General features: G+C 36.0%; 2 protein-coding genes across 4 annotated transcripts in view; one reads left to right on the top strand and one right to left on the bottom strand.

Moving 5' to 3' along the window:
* LOC108101089 (angiopoietin-4) overlaps window positions 1–23,966 on the top strand; it is a 224,589-nt gene that overhangs the window by 12,901 nt on the left and 187,722 nt on the right. The window lies entirely within an intron of this gene.
* Window positions 22,543–23,592, bottom strand: LOC122320303. Its single transcript, XM_043208474.1, has one exon. It carries the CDS (start codon window positions 23,481–23,483, stop codon window positions 22,782–22,784), a length of 702 nt encoding a protein of 233 aa, XP_043064409.1. The 5' UTR covers window positions 23,484–23,592; the 3' UTR covers window positions 22,543–22,781.

The following is a 23,966-nucleotide window of genomic DNA, read 5'->3' as shown; positions in this document are numbered from 1 at the left end:
CCCTTAGCTACATCCCTCCCAAATACTATGCGTACAAACATGCAGATCCAATCGCTCCTTCAAGAAAAGCGTAGACTTCGCCGAAACTGGCAGACACACCGATCCCCAGCCACTAAACAAAGCTTTAAAGAAGCCTGTCGGAAACTATCTAAAGCCTTAATAACTGAGAAGAATCAGGCTCAACGTGCGTATATAGCAAAGCTCTCACCCACTAGCAACAAATTTCCACTCTGGAGAGCGCACCCAAACATTCAACCACCTATAGAGCCCGATTTTTCAATTCGATCACTATCAGGTGTATGGGCGCGTAGTGACGAGGAAAAGGCCAACATCTTCGCCTCTCACTTACAAAACGTCTTCCAACCTCATCCGCCGGCGAATCAATTTACTCTGCCAAACATCCCACCAGCAGAGCCTTCCTCCACAATCATTCTTGAAACAAGTACAGTCACAAAAGCTATTGCAGAACAGATGAATCCAAAAAAAAGCCCCCGGCCATGATTTAATTTCGCCTAAATGATAATTGAACTGCCAGCATGTGCAGTTAAATTCATCACCACCATATTCAACTCAATTCTCAAATGGGGCTATTTTCCTCGGCAATGGAAAAAGTCCGTTATCACAATGATACCGAAACCAGGCAAGGACAAATCCCAACCTTCGTCATACAGGCCCATTAGCCTCCTTCCGTGCTTATCAAAGCTATTTGAAAAGCTGATTTCATGCCACCTAAGAACACACCTCCAAAACAACAGAGCGATTCCCCTGCATCAGTTCGGCTTTAGGGAAAAGCACGGAACTATCGAACAGGTAAATCGCATAACAGCTGAAATACGCACAGCTTTTGAATACAGGGAATACTGCAGTGCCATATTCCTGGACGTGTCTCAAGCCTTCGATCGCGTTTGGATTGAAGGTCTAGTTTACAAAATCAAGACCGTTTTACCACAAAACACCCATAAGTTGCTTGAATCTTACCTCAAAGATAGAGTTTTTACTGTAAGATGCAAAAATTTCTTCTCTGAAAACCACAAAATCAAGGCTGGAGTACCCCAAGGAAGTGTGCTCGGACCGATCTTGTATGTCCTGTACACGGCTGATATTCCTACAAGCAGTCAAACAGTTCTATCCATCTTTGCTGATGACACAGCTATAATCAGTCGCTCAAAATATCCAAAAACAGCAACAGCTCACTTAAAAAACCATCTGACCGACGTGGAAACATGGTTTGCAGATTGGCGCATACAAGTCAACGATCAAAAGTGTAAGCACATTACGTTTACACTTAATCGGGAAACCTGCCCACCACTGTCCCTAAACAACAAACAAATCCCCCAAGTCAACGAAGTCACCTACCTGGGCATCCACTTAGACAGGCGGCTTACCTGGAGAAGGCATATTGAAGCGAAGAAGACCTCCCTAAAACTTAAGGCCAATAGTTTCCACTGGCTCATCAACCCTCGCTCACCTCTTCCGCTGGAATACAAAGTTCTACTATATAACTACTGGAAGCGGAGATAATATATTTCATATATAGAAAAAATAAATGCAAACTATTTTTTTGAAGTAAAATCCTTTACACGTGTCGAATAAAATCTTTCATAAAAGCTGAAAAAAAATTTCATTCAATTCTGAGATATGAAAAAAAAAATTTTTCTCGAATCCGTACGATTTGTAAAAGAATGTCCCATATGTGTATATACATTTATACATACGTACCCTCCAGTTCCAAAAGTGCCTTGTCGTCGATGACATGGACGACGACCCACCGATGCCAGTGTCCGTTGCACCTGTTGCCGAATTGATGCCATTTCATATAAAGATTTTGTATGGCATTTAAGGATTTGACATGCATGTCGCTCTCGATGACCATTTTGTCCGAGTCATCGAACGAGGCATCGATGGCTTATACGAATTGTATATGGAGAAAATTCGTATAAGACATCGATGATATCGTATAGGGCGTGGAGGCGATGTTGTCATCGATGGCTTTTGCGAGAAAACCCTTAGTGAAATCATCTATGCCAATGTCTAAAAATGTCATCCCCTAATTCATATGAAAAACCATATATAGGGGAATGTTGTCAGGGTTGGGCCATATTTTGACCTATGCCCATAAGTACTGAACGAATGCCAATTTAAAATAAGTTTGTACATATTTGGAACGGTACAAGCAAGAGAAAGTGTTCACCAAAAATTGAGAATTAAAATACAAAAACAAAAAAGTTATAGGCATTTAAAAAAAAAAAGTGTGTGCGTACAAAGTACACATGTCAGAAGTGAAACTTCTTTGGCGAACTAATTAATCAGTCTTGTCTATATTTATACAAATCTAAAACATTAGATTTCCGAGACTTAAAGAAAGGGAAAAAGGAAGATATGTTAGGATTTTAATTGTCATTAAAATATTAAAAGTGTTAAAAATTAATATAAATTATAAATTTAGTTTTTTAAATTTATTTCTTCAATATTTACACTATTCGACACGTTTCCTATGAGTATTGTTTTTTAAAAACAAGAAAATAAGCTAGCTTCCGCTTGCCGAATACCCTTGCAGTCATCAAATATGTCAAACAAAATGCATAAAGGCTGAACAACAACGAAGCTAGGACGATTTTGCTATTCATTATACCCTTGCAGAGCAAAGGGTACCATAATTTTGGCCAGGAGTTTGCAACGCAGTGAAGGAGACACCTCAGACCCCATAAAGTATATATATTCTTGATCAGCATCACGATCTGAATCGAAATATGTCTGTGAGTCTGTCCGTCTGTCCTCCTGTCCGTTTCTGCCTAAACTAGTCTCTCAGTTTTAAAGCTATCTTGCTGAAACTTTCCCAAAAGGTGTGTAGTTATTGCACGCAGTATATAAGTCGGAACGGGCCGGATCGGCCGACTATTTCGGATAACTCCCATACGAGAGAATGAAATAAAAAATGCTCACGCCGTTGTTTTTAATAAGACAAGCATAAGTTTTGGAATTCATCATTTTCTAACTACTCTTGGATTACTTATTAAATTTCATCAAAATCGGACAACTATATCATATAGCTGCCATACGAACAATAGTCGAAAATATGGAAAATTAAAAGATAAATCGTCATAGTTCGTTGGACATATTTGATGACTGCAAGGGTATATAAGCTTCGGCTTGCCGAAGCTAGCTTCTTTTCTTGTCTTCCATATTTTTATACCCTTGCAGAGCAAAAGGGTATTATAATTTCAGTCAGAAGTTTGCAACGCAGTGAAGGAGACACCTCAGACCCCATAAAGTATATATATTCTTGATCAGCATCACGATCAGAATCCAAATCCGTCTGTACGACTGTCCGTATGTCTGTCTGTCCTCCTGTCGGTTTCTATGTAAACTAGTCTCTCAGTTTTAAAGCTATCTCGCTGAAACTTTCGCAAAAGGTGTGCAGTTATTGCACGCAGTATATAAGTCGGAACGAGCCGGATCGGCCGACTATATCGGATAGCTCCCATACAAGAGAATGAAATAAAAAATTCTTACTCCGTTGTTTTTGATCAGATCGACTTGATTCCTTCCAGATGGCGTTTTCTAACTGCTATTGAATTTCGTATTAAATTTTATCAAAATCGGATAACTCTATCATATAGCTGCCATAGGAGAGATCAAAAAATATACATATAAATAATGAAAAAAAAATTATGATGTCGTGGTTTTTAATGCCATGAGCATGATTTTTGGAACATCAAGTTTTTTAAATAATCTTAAATCGAGAAAAAAATTTCATAAAAATCGTAGTACTCCGATTCATATAGCTGCCATAGGAGAGATCGAAAAATCTATATATAAATAACGGAAATAAAATGATAACATCGTTGTTTTTCATCAGACAATCATGATTTTTGAAATAAAGAATTTTCTAATGAGTCTTGAAATACAATTTAAATTTCATCAAAATCGGACGACTATATCATATAGCTGTCATATGAACAATTTGGAAAATTAATAGAAAAATCGTCATAGCTTCGATGCCGTTTAGCTTTTATGTATTTTGTTAGACATATTTAGTGACTGCAAGGGTATATCAGCTTCAGCTTGCCAAAGTTAGCTTTCTTTCTTGTTGTCTATAGATCATATGGCAGCTATATGATATAGTTGTCCGATTTTGATCAAATTTAATTCGTAATTCAAGAGTCGTGGAAAAACTTTATATTCCAAAAATCATGCTTATCCGTTGAAAAACAACGACGTTATAATTTTTTTTCCACTATTTATATATATATTTTTCGATCTTTTGTATGGCAGCTATATGAAAGAGTTATCCGATTTTGATAAAATTTTATCCGAAATTCAATAGTAGTTAGAAAACTCCATCTTGAAGAAATCAAGCCGATCTGATCAAAAACAACAGCATGAGAATTTTTTGTTTCATTCTCTCGTATGGGAGCTATCAGATATAGTCGACCGGTCCTGCCCGTTCCGACTTATGTATATACTGCTTGAGATAACACACCTTTTGGGAAAGTTTTAGCAAGATAGCTTTAAAACTGAGAGACTAGTTTACATAGGAACAGACAGACGGACAGACGTACATTCGTATTTCGATTCTGATCGTGATGCTGATCAAGAATATGTATGTATACTTTATTGGGGGTAAGGTGTCTCCTTCACTGCGTTGCAAACTTCTGACAGAAATTATAATACCCTTTGCTCTGAAAGCGTATAATAATATAGTAAAAACATCTGAGAAGACAATAAATTCTTTCCGGTAAAGTTTTTCGCTTGAAAAACATGGCAATGTTCTAAAAACGGGTTGTCTCGCAGCTATTTTAACAAATAACAAGGTAGCATTTTTAAAAAAGAATAAATTTCCTAGCCCATTTTTAGCACCTGGAACTTTTATAGTTATCATTAATTTACAATGATTTTGTATAAATTTATATTGAGGTCAGGTATTTTTACTATATTATTTTTAAACAAGAAAAGAAGCTTATGTATATACCCTTGCAGTCATCAAATACATACATATGTATTTACATAAGTCGAACAAAATACAACATCGAAGCTATGACGATTTTCCTATTAATTTTCCATATTTTCGACTATTGTTTATATGGCAGCTATATGACATGGTTATACGATTTCGATAAAATTTAATTCGTAATTCAAGAGTGGTTAGAAAACTCTATGTTCCAAAAATTATGCTTCTCTGATGAAAAAAATGGATAAGAATTAAGGTGCCAATCAAAAATAGTTAATGCATAGTTAAGCTGTAATAAGCTAATACATCAATTAAACTGTTAATATCTGTATGCAACCTGTTCAATTAGAATTTCTTTTGACACTCACACCTCTCACCTTTTTTGCTACTGCTGTAAGTTAAAGAGTAGAAAGGATTTCGGCTTAAAAATCGTCTTCTTGCTCAAGTAAGCATACATACATACATACATACGCACTTACTTGTTCTCACACACGCAACCGTATTCTATTTTTAAATTTTTACGCTCTCAACTTTGTGCGAGCGCGCTGAGAGCGAGAGAGGATAGAAGAAGATAGAGAGATCGTTCGTCAGTGGTTAGAGAGGGATGGGGATGTGTCGCGTACCCGAAAAATGTGACGCGTAACCGAGAAATGTGACGCGTAACCGAGAAATGTGACGCGTAACCGAGAAATGTGACGCGTAACCAAAAAAAATGTGACGCTAAATTTTTTCCAACGCCGATAAAGAAGTTTCACTTCAAAAAAAAAAGTGCGTGCGTACAAGGTACACATGTCAGAAGTGAAACTTCTTTGGCGAACTAATTTATCAGTCTTGTCTATATTTATACAAATCTAAAACTTTAGATTTCCGAGACTTAAAGAAAGGGAAAAAGAAAGATGTCAGGATTTCAATTGCCATTAAAATATTAAAAGTTTTGAAAATTAATATAAATTATAAATTTAGTTTTTTAAATTTATTTCTTCAATATTTACACTATTCGACACGTTTCCTATGAGTATTGTTTTTTAAAAACAAGAAAATAAGCTAGCTTCGGCTTGCCGAATACCCTTACAGTCATCAAATATGTCGAACAAAATGCATAAAGGCTGAACAACAACGGAGCTAGGACAATTTTTCTATTACTTTTCCATATTTTTGTCTATAGATCATATGGCAGCTATATGATATAGTTGCCCGATTTTGATCAAATTTAATTCGTAATTCGTGGGAAAACTTTATATTCCAAAAATCATGCTTATCCGATGAATAACAACTACACTGGTCGGCATATATATTTTGACAATAATCAAAGTGAAATATACTCGAAACTTGAACTTGCTTCTTTTAACTTTTGGTATCAATGGAAAGGTAATTTAAATGCCGTTTGAATGATACCATACTTTTCTTAACTCATTCGATATTTATTGAAAAGGGCAATTTTGAAAAAAAAAATTAAAAAACAGCTTTTTCCCACGTCTTGAAAACTAACATTTTTGGATGCAAAAAGTTTCTTTAAACAAAAATAATAGTAACTGCAAAAAGAATTTTGCAAAAATAATTTTTCTTTTATTTTTTATGATTTTTCGAAGGTGACAATGTCGGAAAAAATTTGTATGAAAAAGAGAAAAATATGGCTTAAATGCGTATTTCTAAGCATTTTTAAAAAATTAAAATTTAAAAAGATTTTACTATATTATTTTTAAACAAGAAAAGAAGCTTATGTATGTACCATTGCAGTCATCAAATACATACATATGTACATATTTACATATGTCGAACAAAATACAACATCGAAGCTATGACGATTTTCCTATTAATTTTCCATATTTTCGACTATTAATTATATGGCAGCTATATGACATGGTTATCCGATTTCGATAAAATTTAATTCGTAATTCAAGAGTGGTTAGAAAATTCTATGTTCCAAAAATTATGCTTCTCTGATGAAAAACATGGATACGAATTAAGGTGCAATCAAAAGAAGTTAATGCAACCTATTCAATTAGAATTTATTGTGACACTCACACCCCTCACCCTTTTTTCTACTGCTGTAAATGAATTCGTTTTGGCATAGAAAGGATTTCGGCTTAAAAATCGTCTTCTTGCTCAAGTAAGCATACATACATACATACGCACTTACTTGTTCTCACACACGCAACCGCATTCTATTTTTAAATTTTTACGCTCTCAACTTTGAGCGTGCGCGCTGAGAGGGAGAGAGGATAGAAGAAGATAGAGAGATCGTTCGTCAGCGGTTAGAGAGGGATGGGGATCTTCGCTTTTTCGTGACGGTCATGAATCGGATGGCGCGTAACGAGAAAATGTGACGCGTAACCGAAAAATGTGACGCTAAATTTTTTTCCAACGCCGATAAAGAAGTTTCACTTCAAAAATGTTGTCAGGGTTGGGCCATGTTGTCAGGTTTGGGCCATCTTCAGAAAATCGTTGACAATATCGTAACATTGTGGATTCAAATTGAATTCAGGTAAATCTAACATTTTTTTTTTTTTTTTTGTTAATTTATTTTATTACTCGGGATTTTACAGTAAATGTCGGTTCAAGAAAATGATTCAGAGTTGCAGTTTTGACATATAAAATAACTTTTCGCATTTTTGCGCACTTCAGGTGAACTTCCCTCTTGTATTCAATGCACGTAACAGAGTTATTGCGATTTGTATACCGTGGCATAGTTTCCAAACATATAAAGCAGAAATCGATGTCTTTATCTTCATCAGCAGAGAGTTTATTAAGGCATTTTCTTTGGGGAACGACCACGTTTCGCTGTTATTTTGGTGCATGCTTTTGGTGTAAAAATTGTTTTTTTCGCTCGTTGTTTTTGTCGAATAAAAGTTAGGAATAATTTCTTTGTCTCAATCAAAATTTTTTGCTACAAAAGACTAAAATATAACAACAAAAATCGAAAATACACGAATAAAATGTAAAAATTATGATGGCCCAATCCTGACTACAAAAATGGTCCAGCCCTGACGACATGCGTTATTAATCTATTATGGTATGACATAGCCAAACTATATCTGTCAATGAAAATATATCTTAGTATTTTGTAATATAACAACTATCTAACGTATTTTTGTGCTTAACTTGCGGATGACATGTTGTAATTTTGAGTCATGACACCTTTTTGGTCAGAAAACTTTTCCGAACACTTTTCCTACACATATCAACGAAACGTAGAAAAAAGTAGTTCCGAAATGAGTAGTCACGTGAAAGGTTTCTTGTGACCGATAGAAGTTTCTTGACACGCACAAACAGATGGAACTAGTACGAATATTCGAAATACCCTGACAACATTCCCCTATATATTTATTTCTTTTTTAATTTTATTAATATACAGTAGAATCCTGTCCGTCCGGTTTTTGCGACGAAAACTCCATGACTTGATTGGTCCCTATACAGACTAATACACTTAAATCCTTCTGCTTAGTGCGTCTTTCGGGTATAACGACGAAAAATCGTCGGTCCCTTGAAAGTCGCTATAAGCGGATTCTACTGTATCTTATTTTGCAACATCTATACTAATATTATAAAGAGGTATAATATAATAATAATATTATAAAGAGGTAAAATTTGTTTGTTTGTTTGTTTGTTTGTTTGCAGCGAATAGGCTCCGGAACTACTGGTCCGATTTAAAAAATTCTTTCACCGATAGAAAGCTACATTATCGTGGAGTAAAGTAGGCTATAATTTATTTTGAAAAAAATTAGGGATCCGTAAGAAAATTGCAATATTGTCGCATATAAAGTGAGTTGCTACCTCATCACACTGACAAACACGCTACCATAGCGTTTTAACTCAATTTTTGTGGTTTTCATTTATCATTTCCAAGTGAATTAAGTTTTTTCACATATTATGCAAACCTTAGTGTTCTCTGCTCAGTTAATTTCATGTACAAACGGGTATTGTGTTCACTGTGAAATTGTGAAAAAAAAAATAATTTTTATTCAATTTAAGTTGAACTGTGAAAATCATGTGGATCGTGCATTTGAGAATAAATTCACCACTCTGTCCATAGTCCAAAATGCTTAGAGGACGACGTGCAAACATTGGCCGCAGACATCCAAGCCAGCAACAAGTATATTCACAAAACTTAAGCGAAGAAAGACAAATGAGCTCATGGAGATCATTCACATCATTCAATCGCTTGGTATTCCAATATGATCCCACTGCGAACTACAGTGATAATGAAAATTTAGATATTGGACCAATGGCGACAATATACCGATATTGCAGAGCGTTAAAGTTTAAAAGAGAAACAGCTGGATTGTGCTGCGCAAGCGGAAAAGTCAAACTGGAAAAGTGTTAAATCACCATCTTTCTATACTTCCATATATTTGAAAAATGTTGCAACATTGACTATTATGTTGTTAAATTGTGTTGACCAGCGAAGCGGACACAGGACCTCTAGTAAGAGATAAGTACATAAATAATATGAAACTAGAAAGTTTTTGTTTACCATTTATGTGGAATATTTGCAGGACAACGACTGTTTTGCGTCCATCTATGGTACAAAAAATATTTTTTTAATTACATATTATATATGTATTACTTTTTTAATTTAAAGCAAACTTACCTTTTAAACGAATTTATCGTACATACAGGCTGAATCCTAAAAAGATTTAAATAAGTTTGTAGTAAAAGACATAATATTTTTGTAATCTTAACGACACTTACATGATTAAACGATTCCGCTGCCCGTTGCACAAATTAAGTAATTTCACAACTAATTATCAACGCACAACGCAAAGAATGAGCAGTTCAATTTTATTTTTCACCCTTTTAGTATACCCTTCTTTTTTGGGTATAACCGACCATATATGACACGTGAGTTATTATTATATCTATATTTGCAATCAATGTTGTGTTATGGTTATCTTGGTTCAATAATTTATATAATGTTGTGTATATAAAATATATAATTAATATAAGTTTATATATAGGTACATTATATTTAATATTTGAAGAACTTTAACACCAAAAGAGTACACATAAGTCGAGCGCTCCTCAGCCGTATTTTCCATCGGTAACCAATTTTTTGTGTCTAACGGAGAATGACAACAGTGCAATTAGAAAAACGAAAGAATAGAAGATACATTTTTAGTCGGGCCGTCGTCGGATGCAAGCAACGAAATCGTATTATAAGAGTGAGAAAGAGAGGGAAACTTAGGAATATCCCTTTTCCTTTCCTACACATTGATTGCTTGATCGCCACGAGACACCAGGTGACAGCCAGAACTGCAGGAAGCACTCTTTTTTTATCTAAACAATACCATTATGATATTTTTTTAAAAGTGTGTTTATTTTGCTGTCACAATGTGTGGATGGGAGTGAGACAAAACTATTCTCTGATTTGTGACAATGACGTCAACAGCAATCAAAACGAAACTGGAAACAATTCATGGGAACGACTGTGACCTCCTGACTCTAAGCTACCTCCCTACCAATTTTCAGCCAAATCTGTTCTGCCGTTCTTGAGTTTTAAGTGGTGTAAGTTCAATTTCGGCAGTCAAAGCAAACGGTTGTGCGATTCTTGTGCTCTCTTAAACCTTAAACCTTCGTTTCTTCGAATAGAAACCCTCCCGAGTCTAACAATAGAACTTTTATCAGTAATCAGATCAGTATCAAGTGCTCTCATCTAACGAAAAACCGTCGCGTGTCTAATTTCTAACGCAGCAATGCTTGACCCCCCTGGAGAAGACCCCCGCGCCTGACGGGAAGTACCTAATGATCACCCGTTCCGACTTAAGCAGCGGTGGCTCGCTAGCGAAAGTGTCGCCATTCACGATCAAAAAAACAATTGATCTAACAGTATGTGCTGAAGTGGAATCATGCAAAAAGCTTAGAGATGGAAACATTTTAGTTAAAACTAAAAACAATATACAAGCTGAAAGACTCATGAAACTCAAAGAGATGATTGGCGGCATTCCCGTCACAGTCTCTGAGCACCGATCTCTAAACACCTGCAAAGCTGTGATTTATTGCCCTGATTTAATTGAGATCGAGAATGAAGAAATATTGCATAACCTGAAGTCCCAAAAAGTGGTCGAAGTAAAGCAAATTACTAGATTCACAAACCGTCAACCAACTGGAACAGGCCTTTTCATCATCACCTTCTCTTTGTTGAACCGACCCGATAATATTTACATCGGGTACGAAAGAGTCACTGTACGAATCTACGTGCCACAAGTAATGCGCTGCTTCAACTGTTTGCGTATTGGGCACACAACCAAGTTCTGCAAAAACCCAGAACTTTGCCTGAAATGCAGCCAGCCAGCCCATATACAATTGGAGATAGGCGAAGAATGCACAAACAACGTCAGCAGCATCAATTGCATCTTACAAGGAAGTACAGGCCATCAAAGCCAACCAGAAAATTGACAACCGCGCAGCCTGGGCTATTTATAAAGCAAGACACCAACACGACGGATCCCTCTACTCGACGGTGGCAAGTCCTAACCATGGACAGCCACATCAAAATTCTTTGAAACCGCCAACAACTCCAACCAAAACATCGTCCGCAACTGAACACTTGAATACGAAGGACCAACACCTAAACACATCTGACAAGCAACAGACAACTTATACAATATGAAAACGATGCGGAGATGACCTCAGGCTCTGATACCTCAGAACCAACCACATCCAACGATAAGTCCAAACCAAATCCTAAAATTTATCCTACTAAGATGCCAAAAAGGGAAAAAAGATTAGTCAAACAAGACTACATGATAACAAGATCGAAAATAAAAACCATTGCGAATACTATCAATCCTAACTAACCAAACCTAAGATAACCTTACCTTAAACCTATTATAATAATATTTATAATAATAATAATTATTAATATATTTGTATAAGTATTTGTGTACATTTACTATCTAAAAATATGTCGATCTCGATACTTCAATGGAATTTGAACGGCTACTGCAACAATTACAACGAACTCCTTATACTGATTAAAAAATACAACCCCCAAATCATCTCAATTCAAGAGACTTACTTAACAATGAAAAATTCCTTTCCCATCCCAGTAAACTTCCTAATGTATAACACTACCTCTATCATCAGCAAAGGGGGGGGGGTTGCCCTCCTGATACATTAATCGTTACAGCACAAACAAATCTGCATTGGGCAACTTTTTGACGCCATTGCCATTGAAATTGATTCGATACCAAAATTCTCAATTGTCTCAGCGTATATTTCCCCTACCCATAAGTTCACAAAATCAGATTTGGAAATTATGTTTTCGAACTTTACCAGCCCGGCCCTGATAACTGGGGACTTCAATAGTTGGAATGGTCTTCGGGGATCGCCCAAAAACAACGACAGAGGGAACACGCTAGGGAGGTACTTAGCTAACTCCAATTTTATAATCTTGAACAATGGCAAACCTACGCATTTCTCTACCCACAACTCCTTCACCCATGTAGACTTGTCCTTCTGCTCACCTGAAATTAGGATCCACTGCAATTTCAATGTTTGTGATAATCTCCAGGGAAGTGACCATTTCCCCATACTGATTAAAATGTTTAATTACGACAAAAAACCCTCCAAATACTCTCCGAGATTCATCACCAAGCTAGCTGATTGGAAAAATTATAAAAAACTTACAGAATACAATTGCAACCTAACACCTATAGCCACAAACACAAATCAAGAAGCTTGCAGCATCAAAAAAATCATCCTTAATAGTGCATTTCATAGTATTCCCCAAACGCAACCACCAAAACAGCACTACAACGTCCCATGGTGGAATAAAAATTTAGACAATATTAAGAAAGCAAAAAACAGAGCATGGACAAATTTTAAAAGAAATTTAAACAATGAAAACCTCGTCAAATACAAAAAAATCAACGCGAAGTACAGAAGGGAAATTAGAGTTAGTAAAAAAACCAGCTTACAAAACATGACATCTAATATCTCTCCAAACACCAAATCAGACTATATATGGAACAAAATTAAACAATTTTCCGGGATTCACAAATCAACAGCAATCCACTGTGTCAAAAACGCCCAAGCAACCTCAATCATTAACCAGAAAGAAATTGCTAACGCTTTTTCGAACCACTGGTCTTCACGTTCAGAAGACACAAACTTCTCGACACCCTTCCTAATAGCCAAAAATGAAACCCTTAACCAGACCCAACATGACCCCCTCATAAAACAGCAAAATTCATGGAACAGGACATTAGCTATTTGGAATTCTCAACAGCCTTAAATAGCCTAAAAGGACACTCTGCAGGACATGATATAATAAATTACACATTGATTAAACATGTATCAAAGACAGTCGAATATCCTTAAATCTCACATTCCCCAAACGTATAAAACCAGCACAATAATCAGTGGCGTAGCGTGCCTTGTCGGGGCCCCGTATAAAAAATTTTTTGGAGGCCCTTATATGGAGGTAAAGATTTTTCACAAAAGAAAACAAGAAAGGAAGCTAGCTTCGGCAAACCGAAGCTTTTATACCCTTGCAGTCATCAAATATGTCGAAAACATTACATAACGGCTAAACAACATCGAAGCTAAGACGATTTTTCTATTCATTTTCTATATTTTTGACTATTGTTCAAATGACGGCTATATGATATGGTCGTCTGATTTTGATGAAATTTAATTCGGTATTCGAGAATCGTTAGAATGAAAAACAACGATGTTAAAATTTTATTTCCGTTATTTCTATATAGATTTTTCGATCTTTCCTATGGCACCTATAAGATATAGTTGTCCGATTTTTATGAAACTTTTTTCTCAATATAAGGGTTGTTAAAAAACTTGATATTCAAAAAATCATGCTCGTGGGATAAAAAACAACGATTCTATCAATTTATTTCCATTAATTCTATATATATTTTTTGATCTGTCCTATGGCAGCTATATGATAGAGTTATCCGATTTTGTTCAAATTTAATCCGAAATTCAATAACAGTTAGAAAACGCCATCTTGAAGAATTCAAGTCGATCTGATCAAAAACAACAGAGTGAGAATTTTTAATTTCATTCTCTTGTATTGGAGCTATCCGATATAGTCGGCCGATCCGGCCCGTTCCGACTTATATACTGCGTGCAACAACTATACAACTTTTGGGAAAGTTTCAGCACGATAGCTTTAAAACTGAGAGACTAGTTTGCGCGGAAACGGACAGACGGACAGACGGACAGACGTACATACATATTTCGATTCAGATGGTGATGCTGATCAAGAATATATATACTTTATGGGGTCTGAGGTGTCTCCTTCACTGCGTTGCAAACTTCTGACTGAAATTATAATACCCTTTTGCTCTGCAAGGGTATAAAAATCAAATTTTAAATATTCACTCTTACACACTTTGGGGGCCCCCTTGGCCCGGGGGCCCCGTATAATTGATACGGTGTATACGGCGGTAGCTACGCCCCTGACAATAATCCCAATACATAAAGCGGGCAAAGACAAAACAATTATAGAATCGTACAGACAACGTGGCTAATATAATAGAGAAACATAAAAACCTCAATGCTTACGCTGATGACTTCAATATTTTATTTTTAAACAAAAATAAATCAACCAAAATAAATTTAGACCCTTTCCTCTCCGACATTCCTAATTGGTGTGTACTATCCAGTGACTCCCTATCAATCAACAAATGCAACCACATCCACATTTGCAAAAAAAAAAAATCAATTGTCAATGCAGAATCAGAATCAGAAATCAAAATTAAGACCAATAATTACCCAAATGAACACGGCTTTACGGGCTGCTTTAGGAGCCTTTCCTACTACTCCCATAAACAACCTCTACTTCGAAGCAAATGTGCCCCCCCTAATGACAAATATAGAATATATGACAGCAAATCTCTTCAAAACAATCACACACTGCCAAGACACCCCCCAAAACCATTAGTTAACAAAATAATCAAGAAAAACAATAAAAAATTCAAAACATCTAGTCTCTCAAAAAGTATAAATTTTTGCGCGGATATCGGTCCCACAATTAACCCTATAAAAAAGGGAAACAAATCATTACCCCCATGGGAACTTAAACCTACCTCGCTAGACACACAGCTTTCCAAATACAGCAAACCCAACACGCCAAAAGATATTTTTCTGAAAGAATTTTCCAAAATAAAACAAGACCTCAAAAACTACACATTCCTATATACTGACGGTTCTCTAGCTAATGAAGTTATCGGCTTCGCCATAACAACGGAAACAGAAGTTCTTGAAATGGGTATCCTTCCAGCGTACTCCTCAGTATTCACGGCCGAGGCAGTAGCAGTACATGACGCCATAGATATCGGTTCTCGGCTAAGAGGAAAAATATGCATATGCACAGACTCATTATCAGTTATGCAGGGACTAACTAATATCGACAACACAATCTACACCATTTCTAAGATAAGAGACCTCCTTACAAAATTCCCAAATAAAATAAAAATCCTCTGGATTCCTAGTCATATAGGTATACTAGGCAATAAGTTTGCAGACAAAGCAGCCAAAACAGCTACGAAGTCCCCACTTATCACGAGCCTCAATATCAACAAACCAGACATAAACAGACACATAAAATCAACATTTACAAACATAAGCTCCAAACTTCTTTTAAGAACTTCAAGCTGGTACAAAAACTTAAACCCCAATTTAAACACCCTGGTAGATTACACAAATAACACATATTTCGGTAATCTAACGAAAAGAGAACAAACAGCACTAATTCGACTCCGCCTGGGGCATACCAAGCTTCAACCTCCCTCCAACCAATGTGCACTTTGCAACACCGCAGACACATCTACTACACATATCCTGAACGAATGCCACATCTTCGAAAACCTTCGACGGCATATCCCCAACTCAAATTTCCTTCCTCTCCTAGCCGATCCATCACCTAATAACCTAAACCTCGTTTTTAACTTTCTAAAGAAAGCAAATACACTCCATCTCCTTAAAAAAAAAAAATAGACAAATTAACAATAAGATATATCAACTTGTTAATATAAAGCACTGAAGCTATACGAAAAATAATATAATATTAACCTATAAATAATCATATGAGTTAATTAATTAAGATTTAGAATATAAGTTGATCAAGCCGAAAGCCGCAGCAGCTATGGCTATTCTCTCTTTTCTGTAGCTTAAGTTTCTAACATAAGCTAACAGTGTACAAATAAATAAATAAATAAATATAAGTGGTGTAATTAACACGACTTTCTTTTACATATATAGATTTATGATCAATGTTGTGTTATTGCCAAGGTAACCGGTAATTATATTTTAAAAGATGTCGGTGAGCCCCTAAACCTTTTTTTTACAGAAAACTTATATTTTCGTTTCTAACGGAATATAAAGAAAGCTTTAAGAGTGCGAGACAAATTTGCGTCCTGCCCGCCGTGGATTGTAAGCAAAGAAAATGTATTATAAGAGTGAGAAAGAGGCGGAAACTTAAGAATATCCGTCTCCCTTTCCTACTCCTACTTGCTCTTGTTAAACGTTTCATCTAATGACAGCCAGAACTGCAGGGATGTGAAATACCTGTCTGTCTATTTCCACGCAAACTGACCTCTCAGTTTTAAAGCTACTGTATCGCCTAAACTTTATCAAAGGTTTTGAAGCTATTGCCGGTAGTTTACAAGTCGGAAGGATCATATGGCTGGCAAACAATATAAATTTTTAACAACCTTTGCTTTGGCGAGCCGAAGCTTGTATACCCTTTCAGTTAGAACTTAAATTCCACTTCTCTGCTACTTTTCTAGTTTTGTCGAATTAATTTTCTATATATTTCGTCCGACCATGAAGTTTAATTTGAATTTCAAAAGTCGTCAGAAAACTAAATTTCTAAAAAATTATGCTTAAATGATACAACAACGATGTTGCAATTTTGACCTATTAATTTTATACAAATTTTTTATTTTTCCTGTGGCATAATGATAAAGAAGTCCGATTTCAATGAAATTCGCTTCTTATTCTTAATTTAGTCGTCATTGAAAAATTCGATTTTAAAAAGTTATCTAATAAGAAAGGAAGCTAGCTTCGGTAAGCCGAAGCTTATATATCGTTGCAGTCATCAAATATGTCGAACAAAATACATAAAGGCTAAACAACATCAAAGCTATTTTGATGAAATTTAATTCGTTATTAAAGAGTCGTTAGAAAACTCTACATTCCAAAAATCATGCTTGTCTGATGAAAATCAACGATGTTTTAATTTAATTTCCGTTATTTCTATATATGTTTTTCGATCTTTCCTTTGGCAGCTATATGACATAGTGGTCCGATTTTTATGAAAATTTTTTTCGATTCAATGGTTATTAAAGAACTCTATATTATATACATTATTTATACATATCTTTTTGATCTTTCCTATGACAGCTATATGATATAGTTATCCGATTTTGATAAAATTTAATCCGAAATGCAATAGTACAGTAGAATCCTGTTATAACGACTCCGCTTATAGTGTCCGTCCGGGTTGTGCGACGAAAACTCGATGGTTTGGTTGGTCCCCATACTAACTTATATGAAAGGTCCTCCGCTTAGAGCGTTTCCGCTTTAAAGGACAAACCGCTTATACGAACGAAATTTTTCAAGAAAATTGGAAAATTTAACCGGATATGACGTCGTGCAGAAAAAAAATACATTGCAATAGTGCCAAATTTAGGCATCAAAACACGCTGTGAGAAATGTATGTGTTTATTAGTGATCGGCACCCTTGCTTGTGTGCGTAGCAGCGCCACAAAGGATCTTACACTGTCACTACTCTTTGTTAGTTTTAGGTGTCGCCTTAACAACGTTGCTGCGAGAGAGAGAGAGAGAGAGAGAGAGAGAGAGAGAGGAGACCGGGGGGTCGTGAGACGCGCTTACAGCCCTGAACTAAAAAGCGCGACATCTACCAGCTGACTGCGAAACTTCTTGTTTGTTTCCAATCTTCATATCCACATCACAAATATTCCGCTTATGCCGATTCTTTATGTCTTCCCAAATCGCAACTAGAATTTTGTGATCGAAAGTTTTGTAGACCGTTCGTGTTTGCTGTCTTTTCGCTTTGTTTTACAAGCCATTTGCGAGAGTGCATACATCCGAAACATTCCTTGGTGAGTAGCCTTTTGACACACGGAACAAATTTTGCATAAACATTTAATGCGTCCGTAAAGCAGTAGCCATATTTAAAATATAGCTATTGGGGGGTCGTGAGACAACGTTCTCGGGGGGTTATGAGACATTCTATTACCGCGTCATCTAGGAACATAAAATTGTATTTTATAGCCTGATATAGTGATTAATGATAATTTTGATATTTTTGATGGATTCAGTGTTTTTGATGATCGTTTTTTCTTTCTTTAGTCATCATGGTGCGTCATAAGTATAGTCAGACTGCCAAATATGCGATTGATGTCAATGTTTTTGTGGCTGCTATAAAAGAGGTTGCTATCGAGAAAAAGCCGAAATCTTTTCAATTTTAATAAATTGTAGACCACAAAATATGCCTTATTAAAGATTAAAATAAACAATTTTGATAAAATTAAGCCATTTTTATTCTTATAAATTTGTGTCTCACAACCTCGGGGGTTGCGAAAATCCATAAAAAACAACTTTTGAGCAGGCAGGCAAAACTTGAAGGTCGAACTAAAATTTCAACTAATTATACTCTTGTCTGAGTGAAATTACAATGAATCATGATTTAAAAATTTGTACGGGCAGAAAAATGGCTTCTCTATTATATTTTTTGTCAAAAAACAAAACCCGTCTCACAACCCCCCGGTCTCCCCTATGTTTTTGAATTTAATTTTTTTAATTTTTCGATTTAATTAAAAAATTAATTAGATTTATTTTAAAAACCTATTACAAACACAGCAACCATAAAATAATCAAAAAAATTCTTTTTGTTGCTCCTTTTGCTTAGTGCGTCTTCCGGGTATAACGTCGAAAAACAGCCGGTCCCTTGAAAGTCGCTATAACCGGTTTCTACTGTAGTTCGAAAACGCCATCTGAAAGAAATCAAGAAATCGCGCTTTTTTCTCACTAATTTCAATACTTTTGGGGAAGTTTCAGCGAGATAGCTGTACAACGGAGAGAGTAGTTTGCGTAGGAACAGACAGGAGGACAGACAGACAGACGTATTTCGATTCTGACCGTGATGCTGTTCAAGAATATACATACAGTAGAATCCGCTTATAGCGACTTTCAAGGGACCGACGATTTTTCGTCGTTATACCCGGAAGACGCACTAAGCAGAGGGATTTAAGTGTATAAGTCTGTATCGGGACCAATCAAGCCATGGAGTTACCAGTAATTGGACATTAAATGGTTGCTCCTAGCTGCTTTCGAATGGTAAATTCGATGTTTGAAATCCTTAAAAAACCGAAATCTATGGCTTGGATGCAGCAGTTGCAAACCTTTTTGAACGAGCAATAACACCTTACTTGCAGCACCTGGATCAGTCATATCTCCATGCCAATACGGATGTATGAAGTGCAGGTCTACTACGACGATTTGTTTAGGGCTCACATCCTTTATGATTAATGGCTTTGAAAACTGATGTCATTTACACAGATTTCAGTTAAGCATTTGGCTCCGTAAATCACTTCCTATTGATACGCAAACTTGACATGATAGGGTGTTCAGCCGATCGTTTAAGGCAGGTTCTCACCTTGTAGGGCCGAAAAATGGACATTTTAAAAAAAAATTGATTTGAGAAAACGGTTATAGATAAAAATCTGAAATTTGTAACATTATTTGAAAACATATTTATTTTGCGAAAAAAATTTCAAAATTGAAAAATAAAAAAAGGGGTGGGAGGGGGCGTTCCTCAGTTGCAACATTTCGGCAAAAAGGTGTCCCGCTTACGGAAGTGATTTAGCCAAAACGGGTAATCGGAAACACAAAAACCAAAAAGATTCTTAAAATGTACAGTACTGTGCATAAAATGAACTAGGATCAGAAAAAAATAATGAAAATTGCAAAAGTTATTAGCTTTTGAAAATAAAATTTCGATTTTCGCGCTTTTTTTCTCACTAATTATTTTCTCAATTAAACAGTTTTCAATATTTTTGGATAATCCTAGTTCATTAGTTAAAGGAAACAATTAGGAACATTTAAAAAAGAATTTGATGACGATTGGTTAACCTCAACGCCTTCAATTACTTCCGTAAGGTCCGAAAACGTGGTTCCGAGATAAACGCGCTTAAAGTTTTGGCTTCCAATAGCCGGTGCTCGACATGTGCTCCATGTAAGGGCCTGTAACTTTTGTAATATTTTAAATTTGGATTTGAAATTTTTTGAGAACATTTTCGGAACATATATCTATACCATTGATTCCCAAAGTGGTCCAGGTGGACCACAAGGGGTTCCCGGGTGACTCGACGGGGGTCTACGTTCGGCGTGACAAAAAATGGGGGTCTACACTTTGTGAACGGGGGTGCATGAAATTTAATTCAGTTTCGATAGTGAAGAACTAAAATGTTGGCTTGACTTCTTCTATCAATATCGGCAGATAATGTTTTAAGAAGCTCAGCGACTGCTACTTGCAAAAACATGTATAAAAATATTCCATATTCAGCACAACAGTGAAACAGAAGTGGAGAATGTGATATTACAACAGGAGCTACTCGAGCCAAGCACTAATGAGGAGCTGAAAGTAACATTTAAAAAAAGGTTTCAAAAATTTTGGCTGCAGGCAAAAATACCTAACTAAAACTGTGGACAATAGCGCAAAAGCTTCTTATAGCGTTTCCCTCGTCAAAAAAAGTTTTAGTGGCGTTAGAAAATTATCAACAAAAAAAAAGGAGCAGATTGAATATCACAAAACGGGGAGATTTGCGGTTATTACTTAAAAAACTCAAGCCAGATATTGATAATTTGCTAACAAAACATCAAGTACACCCATCTCATTAAAATTATATATTTTTCGTAGTTACCATTGTAGAAGTTACATTACGTTATAAGTGTTTAATTTTTATTACGTTACGACTATTAGAACAATAATAATTAATATTGTGATAATTTCAATATTTGAATATATACCTGCAACACAATGAAATACCTACATCTTCGTTTTGATGTTTGTTTAATTATAATTTGTGAGAATTGATTTAGCAAAGTTTTAAAAGTGGTCTATGAAAGAAAAGAGTTTGGGAACCACTGATCTATACGATAAGCCAAAAAAAAAAATCAATTTTTTTTTGCCACAAGGTGAGAACCTTCCTTAAAAATCAACGTCGGCAGAGTCCATGCACAAGTCCAGCTAAGAAAAACACAAAAAAATAGAACAGTGGCGTAGCAGAGTCAAAAAGTTTGACTTTTCGGACTTTTCTTGACTTTTCGGACTTTTCTTGACTTTATGAACTACAAGTTAACTTTCTTTATCTGTAAAGCGAACCAATAAGTTTGAAATATCATCAAATAAATATAATCTATCGATGGCTTGTACATATTTTATACGCATAAAATGCGATGATTTCGATGGTGGCATGATGTACATAGATGGTTTCGTCGATGCGTGAAATCAGAAATGCATTTCTAAAAATGTTATGCCTATCAACAACACATATCTTTTATAATTTTGTTACACATTGTTTCTTTTAGTCGTTGGTTTTTATCTTCCCTGCAATTCTGGCTGTCACCTGGTGTCTCGTGGCATTCAAGCAATCAATGTGTAGGAAAGGAAAAGGGATATTCCAAAGTTTCCCTCTCTTTCTCAGTCTTATAATATGATTTTGTTGCTTGCACCCGACGACGGCCCAACTAAAAATTTGTCTTCTATTCTTTCGTTTTTCTAATTGCACTGTTGTCATTCCGTTAGAAACAAAAAATTGGTTACCGATGGAAAATACGGCTGAGGAGCGCTCGACTTATGTGCACTCTTTTGATGTTAAAGTTCTTCAAATATTAAATATAATGTATATATAAACTTATATTAATTATATATTTTGTATACACAACATTATATAAATTATTGAACAAAGGTACCCATAACACAACATTGATTGCAAATATATATATAATAATAACTCACGTGTCATTTATGGTCGGTTATACCCAAAAAAGAAGGGTATACTAAAACGGTGAAAAATAAAATTGAACTGCTCATTCTTTGCGTTGTGCGTTGATAATTAGTTGTGAAATTACTTAATTTGTGCAACGGGCAGCGGAATCGTTTAATCATGTAAGTGTCGTTAAGATTACAAAAATATTATGTCTTTTACTACAAACTTATTTAAATCTTTTTAGGATTCAGCCTGTATGTACGATAAATTCGTTTAAAAGGTAAGTTTGCTTTAAATTAAAAAAAGTAATACATACCTATATAATATGTAATAAAAGAAATATTTTTGTACCATAGATGGACGCAAAACAGTCGTTGTCCTGCAAATATTCCATATAAATGGTAAACAAAAACTTTCTAATTTCATATTATTTATGTACTTGTCGGATCAGATGAAACGGGGCCTACTTTGTTCTCTTGGTCAGAACAGGTGAAGCGGGGCCTTCTTTAATGTGAAGCAGGGACAATTAAAAAGGAAGTTAGAAATTGAGTGAAAGCATGGCAGAGCAGGACAGATTTAGACTGCTGCCAAGTGAGGTCTGTTCGTTAAGCGCTGACATACATGTTAGAAAGAGATGGCTAACAATGTAAAAGAATTGAGTAGAAAGTATAAATTTGGAAAGCAGACTCTTGGGAAGTCAGTTCAGTAAGCGCCAAGCAAACGAGCAGATTATTTATTTATTTATTTAACAAAATTAAATCTAGTATATAATACTAAATCTAATGGGTTTCTTAAAAGAGTACTAGCTGCTATGGCCTACGACTCGAGACTTAGTTAATTATTTACAATACTTAAATATTAAGGTTAGATTTGATTACAAATGTATAAAGGTTTGTTATGTTTTCTTGAGAAACTACATTTAAACTGTCGGATGGTTTATGTTGTTTGAAAACGTGAGCCCTGGTGCTCTCTAGAAGACGGCATGAGTTAAGAAGATGGTCTATTTCAAGGCGTTTGCCACAAAGGCAAGAGGGACGTGGTGTTCCTGTAAGAATATGTTCGTGTGTTGTACGGGTGTGTCCGATGCGAAGGCGAATGAAAGTTGAGCATACCCGCTTTCCAAGGTAGGCAGGCAGAGAAATTTTTGTAAAAGTATTGTTGATGGAAAAATATCGGTGGTTATAAAGTTCCCATTCTCCAATTTGTTTGTCCTTAAGGTGATGACGGATTAGGTTACTTATGTCCTTGCTGTTGAAAGGACTGAACAGAGGAGACGGTTTTAGTCTCATGTCCTGAGCAGCCTGATCTGCTAGTTCATTGCCAACGATTCCTTGGTGGCTGGGGGTCCATAAGAGAGTTATCTTGTTGGTGGTGGAAAGCTTTCTTATCTCCTCGATTGTGGGATCGGTGTGCCCCCAGTTCCTTAAAGAAGATAAGGTGGAGAGGCTATCGGTACAGATAACAAATTGTCCAAAGTGTTTCTTGGCGAAGAGGCAGGCTTGTAGTATGGCGAAGGCTTCGGCTGTAAAGATGGAGTTGTACTGAGGTAGCATTCCTCAGCAAAGGTAGTTGATTCGTCTGTTTTAGATCCATCGGTGTAGAGCCATGATTTTGAGCCAAGTTTTTCTTGTAACGATCGGAAGCGGGTCTGGAATTCTGATCGCGTGGTATTCTTTTTTGAGGCGTTATACATATCCAGGTTCACATTAGGTTTTGTATTGTTCCAGTAGGCTGGGGGCTTTGTGTACTTTAGTTTGGGAGGTGGTAGGCTAAGCTGCGTTGTGTAGTTGGCACATCGCCTAAGGGTGGATATGATTTTGTATATTCGTTTTTGCTTAAACAAAGCAGAAAAATCCTTCCTTAAAAGAGCATTTTTTGTTAAATGCAATTTGGGAATGAGCTGCATGGTCGTTTCTTCTCTGCGGGCCTGAATGCTCGGAAGACCGGATTCAGCCAAGATGCATGCGGTAGGAGAGGTAGGATACGCGTTAAGAGCACGTCGAATTGCACCGTGGTATGGAGCCTGCAGCTTGCTT

The sequence above is a fragment of the Drosophila ficusphila genome, unplaced genomic scaffold (assembly GCF_018152265.1).
Source record: "Drosophila ficusphila isolate 14025-0441.05 unplaced genomic scaffold, ASM1815226v1 contig_47, whole genome shotgun sequence".
Classification (NCBI taxonomy): domain Eukaryota; kingdom Metazoa; phylum Arthropoda; class Insecta; order Diptera; family Drosophilidae; genus Drosophila; species Drosophila ficusphila.
Note: the sequence above shows the minus strand (reverse complement) of the source record. Positions and strands in the feature narration are given on the sequence as shown.

What these genes read in the sequence shown, in the direction of transcription:
- LOC122320303 (XM_043208474.1), bottom strand. Translation starts at nt 23,483, where the DNA reads ATGCTACCTCAGTACAACTCCATCTTTACAGCCGAAGCCTTCGCCATA.